We start from the raw sequence: 8,228 nt of genomic DNA on the forward strand, positions 1-8,228 counted from the left end.
AAAAAAAAAAAAAAAAAAAAAAAAAAAAAGGGACAAGTATCAGATAATAATTAGAAATTGAATTCTATCATTAATGAAAATAAAAAAAAATAGGCTTAGAAGCAACAACGGTACAGTAGCAACCGTGTGAACAAAAAAGGTGTAATGAAAAAAAAAAAAATTGCTTCTTCTATTTTTGAAGGCGCATTAGACAAATGTGGATGAGGGGGGGTGGCGAATCAAACTGAAAGATGCGCATAGCAACGCGACGCATAAGTAATAAATAAAAAAGCAAGCGGTTCACAAAAAAAATTCAAAAATTAAAGAGCCAAATTATAAATTAAGTCTGCTCGTTGTAGGGTGCACACAGGGAGAGACTGAATGACGGACACGTCGGATAAAAATATGAATACGCTTATGCACAATTTTTTATTTATTGAAAAAGCGAATTATAAAATAGAATTCGAATGAATAAAAAAAATAAAAAAAAATAATAATAACTGTCTTGTCTTCTTACTTTTTATCATTAAAAAAAAAAAAAAAAAATGACTTAATTTGGTGAGATTCGTGAAAGGAGATAATGCATATAAAAAGATACACAGCGAGTAATAGGGTATGGGAGGAGGGGAGCTTGCCGAGCTCAGGCAAGAAACGTCTTATACGGGTATACACATGTAGATGAAGCAAACATATGCATACGTTTGTAAAAAAAAGAATTAAATTTCAACATGGAACAAAGTAAACGTAAAGAGGTGGTCAGCTCTGCTATGTTAGTTACCGTTTTCCGCTCTTATCTTTTATTCTTTTTTTTTTTTTTTTTGTGTGTGTGCCCTAGTCGCTTTGTTTCATCCACATGCATGTAAAATTTAACAAGTGCAGTGCGTGTGCAGTTAAGACAATGTTACAGTCGGTGGTTATGTACACTTTGGGGGGCGCATGCTTCCTCGTGTATATATGGCAAATGATAAACAACCAAAGGGGGGGAGGGAAAGATGCAGGTAGCACAAATACTTATGGACGAGCGGACAGTCAAGGAGGTGCAGTAGGATGAATCAGTTTTGCAAGTTGTGTAGGGAAGGCAATTCTGGGGGTGTAAGTTTGCATATGTGCAAATGTACATAAAATATAACGGAAAGGGTGTAGGACGGATGATTGCTCTGCAGTTGTACGTATATTTGCTTTTTTGTTTTTTTTTTTTTCCTTTCTATTAAAAATAATTTAAAATGTATAATTAAACATGAATAAAATGAAAAATAAATCCATATGGTCTTAGTAATAAAAAAAAAAAATGACATTAAAAGTTTTTTTTTTTTTTTTTTTTTTTTTTGGTGCATGTAAATTTTCCACAATAAAAAGAGTTGTGTAATTGAAAGTGCGCACACTTGTACGTGCGCATGAACAGGGGCACATAAACACAACTACTCGTGTCTGTACGAGTGTGTATACATTAATGTGTGATTGAGTTACACACAGATTAAGTGTGGTTCGAATTTCGTGGGACGAGAAATGAACAAGGGAAAATTAGATAGAAGAAAAGGACGGAAACAAACGGGTGTACATAACAAACGTGTGTAGGAAACAAACACGTATAGAACGCAGTCATATGTAAAAAGAAGTCACATGTAGAACGCAATCGGCGTGAAGGTATTCACTTGAAGCACTCATGGCCGTAGTGACGTGTAATGGAACATGGCAGCATGAACAGGGGAGTGTACTAAATCTAAAATTCTGTTAAAAAAAAAAAAAAAAAAAAAAAAAGTTATTACACTTTTCCTAAGCTCTTTATATTTCTGTAAACATTTTAAATTTAGTAAACTCTTGTAAAAAATCTTTTTGGCATCATTTTTAAGTTTTTGAACTTTTTAAACTTTTTGAAGTCATGTCAAATTTGTCTTTGTAGAAGAAACAAAAAATTCATTACGTCATGAAAACGCGAGGTGTGAATCCAGACGGATTCGCAACGGGCAAGTTGCAGGGAGGTTAAAAAAAAGTAAATAAAAAAAAAAAAAAAAAAAAACGAAACGGAAATGAGCGGGGGACAAAGTGATTAAGCTGTTTGTCAAGCGAGTTGGCGGGCGCTTTACAACGCGCCGGAAGGACAAGTGGGTGATTAGATGAGCACGCGACACAGATGAGCGAACGAGCTGCAGCCGCGCGTGCCCCTGAGACGTCTACGACGCAAATATAAAGATATATATACGCAACGAAAATCACAGAGGTGCTAATTTGAATCGTGTTCCGCGTTCCCGAACACGGAATGAAGCGCACGTGGAGTTGGCAAAAACAAAAAACAAAAAACACACATGCATAACACAACAACGGCGCCAAATTGTAGTGCATAAATGCTAGACGCGAAAAATTAAATTTAATTAAATTAACTTGAATTAGGGAAAATTAATTAAAAGTATGACAGACGCAAAAAAAAATAAATGAAAATAAAAAAACAAAAAAAAAAAAAAGGAAATAGATAGAGGTGCAATTCGCTCTGCAACGGAATTGTACTCACGCATCTTCAAGGAAAATTCGTTAAAGCGGAGCAGGACAGTATGACGTCAATCGAAATGGAAAAAAAAACGAATAAATGCCCTTAGACAACACCGTTGTAGAATTTGTGTCATGCGCGTGACGCGTCCATACACACATGAACGAGTTAGACGCTTAAAGTGCGACGGGCGGTAAAACAGGAAAAACGCATATACAAATTTATGCGCACGTAAAGAACAGCTGTTTGCTTCGTCCACTTGGACATAATTTTGTTTTTTATTTTGTCTTCATATTGAAGTGTGGAAAAGGCGAAAGTGGTGAATGTAACAAACATGACAAAAGAAGTGAAAAACAAAATTTCCAAATTGGCACACCGCGCTTTACTGTAAATACCACTCGACTGTGTATATAAATGTTTGAACATCGAAAAGGCGTAGGAAAGGGAGTATGCATATTGTACACACATTGTGGATGCAAATATTTATTAACACAACACATTTCTATATGCTTAATTCTACATGCGCTTATTTGCCCCCTCTCACATGTTCTAGAGCAATTCGACTTGTGCTGCTCAAATAGGTGAGAAAATAAAACAGTTGGTTTACTCCAAATTGGAGCTCAACAAAATTGCCTTTTTTTTTTTTTTTAATTTTTCACACATGAAAGCAAAATGAAGTATATCCCTCGTGCGACAAAAAAAAAACTGTCTCTTCTCATTTGTATCCGTCTAAACGTTGTTATGTGTATAATTTACGTGGTCTAATAAGTTGACACTCGTTCTTTCATATGTGTGCAGCACTTCTTACAAATGCTGCCTGGGGAAGCAAAACAACAGTTCGCCCAAGTCTGTGGTCTGTTTTGGAAGTGACGGGACAAATAATAAAAAAAAAAAAAATATGAACAGGTCATAAAAAGATGATAAAAAAAAATATGAACTGGTCATAAAAAAAAAAAAAAAAAAAGGGAAAAAAAAAAAAAAAAAAAAAAAAATGAACTGGTCATAAAAAAAAAAAAAAAAAAAGGACGATTAAACGAACAATTTGTCGCATTTTTTTTTTTTGTACCAAAAATACGGCGTTGCTTTTTTTGTTTTTTTTATTTTTGGCATTATCACAAATAATTTTGTCGCGAGAAAAAAAGGTGGCACTCATTTGCTTGCGCATATAAAATACTCCCCGCTTCATCCTCTTTTACACACATATTGGGGAGAACGAACAATTGTGAAGTTATCCATTCAGGTGTTCACCTGTTCTGCTTTTATGTCGCCTTATAAGCGTAACAGAAGATCAAATAGTACACAACTTTTTGCGTTCATTTCCTTTTAAGGATAAGGCAATTTTTACTTCCAACACATGCGCTGACGTGACACAGCATGCACAATTGAGGCAAAAAAAATTTGGCACTTAATTTCGTGGCCTCCAAAAAAGGATACAATTTTTGCCGTGTAGACCACTTTTGTTTCGTTGTCCTCCCCAAGGGGAATTATTGAAAAAAATGGCAAAAAGCATGAATCCTTTTCGCGCCTCCATGCATGTGATATTACCACCTGGTTCGTTTTTAAAATTGAAAGAAGTATGATATCTGCACCATATTTTATAGCAAAAATGTGAATAAGGAAAATCGTTACCGAGGTACACACAAAAAAAAGAGATAGGTGGGTGGTGACTTACGTGTATATGCTTACCCCAAGTGGTTTTTTCCTTTGGGGGGGATTAAAAAGAGAAGACGAAGTGCGCTCGGGGTGTCCACAAGGTTGCTAAAACGGTTGTGGGCGGAAATGGCCCTATGGCCTAGCAGTAGCGGGTACCACATTAGCACGGTGTAACGCATTAACGCGTTAACATTTACAAAACACAAGGAAAACGCCACTGGTGTGTGTCTCTCTCTGTGAGCAACTTCACACCAAGTTGAACTTATACTTGTGCGTGTTAAACGCAATCTCTGCTTTGTTCCTCTCCACTTTTGTAATGTCGTAAAAATCCAGGGACTTTATTTGGGGCAGGTAGTGAATAACGAAGGGGCTGAAAAATGGGAAGGGACCACAACACAACTACTGCCATATGTATATATACATATATAAAAATGAAGCTACGCGGAGGAACTGCGTAGAGGGAAACGTGTGACACGCCGAAGACGCCCTTCGCACGCGCCCATTTCTGTACCGATAGAACTTGCCGTAGACATCCATAACGGGGTTATTCTGCACAGTGAGTTTTCTCAATTTGGACAGAGAAGCCAACTTTTGAATTTCCTCAATACACTCAATCTTATTTGAATGCAAGTACAACACCTTTAGGTTACTCAGGCAAAGCAACTGCTCTCCCACTCCGACCAGGTCATTGAATGATATGTCGAGACAAATGATGCCAGAATAGTAATCTCCTAACATTTGCATACCCTTCTGTTGGTAGATGTAAGGTAGGAGGTCCTTTAACAACTCTGTGTTTTCCAATTTGTTATTATTTATGTTTAATATTTTCCTGTTTGTGGAAAAATTTATTTCTTTCTTATTATGCATGTAAACCATTTTTTGCAGTTCGTGCAAATCTTTCTTCTTGTAGTTAATGATTTGGTTTGTGCCTGCCCAGATTTTTGTCGTTTTTTCAAGGCTGATGTATTTTTCCACTCTTTGGCTCTCTTCATTGTTCACGTTTTCGTTGAGGCTTTTCCTTTTTTCAGAGCTGTCCGATTCTTCATTGGACTCTGCGCTCTGGGGGTGGGGGCGGGGCCACCATGTAAAAAGGAGGGTTAATGAACAGGGGTACTGCAAAGCATCAACGGAAGTGTTGCCCTTCGTGGGGAATGTTCACCCTTTAGGGGTGGTGTCCGATGGGGTAACAACGCTGTACAGATGCACCCTACTCGGATGGCATCTTTAGTGCTCTTTCCCTGCGCTCACGTTTTTACCTTACCAAAGAATCGTTCGCCCCATAATACCTGTGCGCACTTCCGTACTCCTGGTAAATGGACTCCAGCGAATTCAGACTATCCATTTTGTCCAGCGGGGAGAGAGCCGATCAGCGGTAAGGAGAGGTGAGGAATGATGCGCGACGGTTTGTAAATGCACCCCGTACGCGCTTCCACGCGGATGAATGTCGATGCTCCGATGGGTCCCCTCCTACAAAGGGGAACTGTTCTAAATTTCTCCTTTTCACCAAATAAAATGGTTTACTTATGAGGGAAAAATGATTAACGTCATGTGTAGGAGCAGTGCACGACGCGCTTCCAAATGCACACGCTCGGGGTGAACCTCTGCGCTTTATATTTCGCTGAGCAGGAAATAAAAAGGGGGTGAAAACGACAAGGGAAAGGAAGAACGGCGAAAATACACGCCTTGCAAATGATATGCTGTTTGGGTGATGTTCCTTCGCAACGCGGGTAAGAGCACAAAAAAAAAAAAAAAAAAAAAGAATTATTACGCAAAATTGTGTGGAAAATGAAACATTCTCACAGACACACATTTGAGACAAATAAAGACACAAAAAAAATTTAATTAAAAATATTTGTTCCCCTTTGTTGAAGCAACAGAGGGAATCGCTAACAGGGTAAAAATAATAACAATAATAATAATAATAATAATAATAATAATAATACTGATCCAATGGAGGGAATAAATGAAAGAGAGTGAAAAAAAACAAAAACGCTTGTTCCCACTTTTCGTATTAAATTTAAAAAGTGGCTAAGCTACTGTCTCTTCTCACCCGCTTGAAATCATTATGAACACACACACAAAAAAAAAAAAAAAAAAAAAAAAAAATCGCATCAGCGTTTTGATAACGACTAAATGATGGGGAGGGGGGATGAAGAACTCTGCAAACGGGAAACGCGTGTGTGAGTTCCTACAAGTGGACAACGTCGCGTTTGCCACCCATGAGGGGGGCATGATGCAGCTCTATACACGTTAAAAACATTTACGAAATTAGCTCGTTCATTTGGCTAGCTCTGCTTCCTTCAATTTATAAGCTTGGCCTTCTTCAGAAGCTTCCTTTTCATCTTTTCCGTCTCTTCAATATTTTTGAGTTTCACCTCGATGGGCAAGGGAACCTCCGTTATGCCTGTGATGCAGTTTAGCTTCTCTGTGTTACTGGTAACAGAGCTTTTGACTTTTAGGTGGTCGGAGAGTTTGTACAGGTCCTTCACTGGGTCATCATCGACATGCGCATGGCCATCCCCATCGCCATACCCATCCCCATCACTGGCACCGCCGTCGCCGCCCCGTTTGGAGTTGTTCCGTTTATCGTCTTGGTAGAATTGACCCATATTTTTTCGAATGAAATTTTCTATGTGTGCCTCTTCAATTTCCTTCTCAGTGACATTTTTGGTGAAATGCTTTTCGTGTAATTTGTGTTCATTTTCTTCGTCCTGTGTGGTTACGTTATCACTACTTAGGTTGTCCGCATTTATTCCTTTCTTCTTCAACCTCACATATTGTAGTAGTTTTAAATTTTGGGATGCTTTTAATTTATTTAATTTGTTTTCTTCCTCATCCTCCTCATCTTCACTTGCATGATTTTTTTTTTCTTTTCCGGTCCCCACGGCAGGAGCCACATTCAGTTCCTCGTCTTTCGAAAATGGCACTCTCCTGTTCCCCTTACCATCCATGCGGACCTTCCGCTTCTTAATCATCTTGCAAAAGCGCCCACGGGATAATACAAAATGTGATACAAAATGCGGTACAAAATGCGGTACAGAATGCGGTATAAAATGCGATAGAAAATGTAGTATAAAATTTGGTACAAAATGCGATACATGTTGTGGTGGTGAAAAAAAGTGGGCTGTGCGGATCGTCGCCTTACGCGATAAAGAGATGTGACCGATGAGCTGCTATGGCTGTGCTACGTTATGGGTTTTTTTTTTTTTTTTGTCAATTTTGTGCGTCCCGTCCAGGCGGTTTATTATACCCCCTCAGTCCTTAACGAGGTTCATCCCGTACAAAACACCCACTTCAAATGTCAATCATGTGGGGACAAAAAAAAAAAAAATTGTCACCTTTAAAGATGTATAAAAAAATAAATACGTGTCACAATAGTTATGCAGACGAGCGGGGAAGACGCACCTGATGGAGCACCACGCTGTTTCGCTTATGCTTTCTCCACTCCACCCGTTGTGTTCAAAAAATATGTATACGTCGGAATGCCTTATTATATATGTGCAGTCACTGGCACGTACGCGAACGGCGTGGAAAATTAGTCCTTCCGTGGCTGTATATATAATTTACGTGGACATCCTTGTGGACAATGTTTTATTCATTTTTTTTTTGTTCTCTGTCTCCCCTTTATTTGTAGAAACACAAAATAAATAGCACCAGTTAATGCGTTGGTGTGACATAAGAATTAGCTAAATGCGCGGCCTTTTTTTTTTTTTTTTTTTTTTATTTGTTCATAATTTTACTAAAGGGAAGAAAGGACTTTTTATGGACAATTGGCAAGTGCATGGGGCAATTGCGGAAAACGGGGGGTGTCCCCAAAAGTTGTTCCAATTTTGACCGCGCAGGAAGCAGCCCCGCACATATAAATGCCGTGGGAGAAACTTTTCTCATTGTTCCCATTGGAAGGAGAAAAGCTATCCCAAGGGGGAAAACAAAAAAAAAAAAAAAAAAATTCCAAACTTTGCAACAGCAAAATGTCCACATTTGTACATTTTAAAATGGCAGAATAATTCTCTGCGTCTGTGTTCCTTCTATGGATTATAAAACGCATCAATCATTTCCCCCTAATCCACACCGCTTCCTTCCTGCTTCCCCCTTTGTTTTTTTTTTTTTTTTT

The 8,228-nt window shown here is 38.3% G+C and overlaps 2 protein-coding genes across 2 annotated transcripts; both read right to left on the reverse strand.

Moving 5' to 3' along the window:
* Positions 1-4,360: 4,360 nt before the first annotated feature.
* On the reverse strand, positions 4,361-5,456 carry AK88_05109 (uncharacterized protein; the record flags this gene model as incomplete). The annotated part of the gene is made up of 3 exons (XM_012482711.1): positions 4,361-4,484; positions 4,626-5,173; positions 5,376-5,456. The coding sequence occupies 3 exons, from the start codon at positions 5,454-5,456 to the stop codon at positions 4,361-4,363; spliced, it is 753 nt and encodes a 250-aa protein (XP_012338134.1).
* Positions 5,457-6,414: 958 nt separating this feature from the next.
* Positions 6,415-7,089, reverse strand: AK88_05110 (uncharacterized protein; the record flags this gene model as incomplete). Its single annotated transcript, XM_012482712.1, has 1 exon — positions 6,415-7,089. The coding sequence occupies one exon, from the start codon at positions 7,087-7,089 to the stop codon at positions 6,415-6,417; it is 675 nt and encodes a 224-aa protein (XP_012338135.1).
* Between the last annotated feature and the right edge of the window lie 1,139 nt (positions 7,090-8,228).

The sequence above is a fragment of the Plasmodium fragile genome (genome assembly GCF_000956335.1).
Source record: "Plasmodium fragile strain nilgiri unplaced genomic scaffold supercont1.94, whole genome shotgun sequence".
Taxonomy (NCBI): Eukaryota; Apicomplexa; class Aconoidasida; order Haemosporida; family Plasmodiidae; genus Plasmodium; species Plasmodium fragile.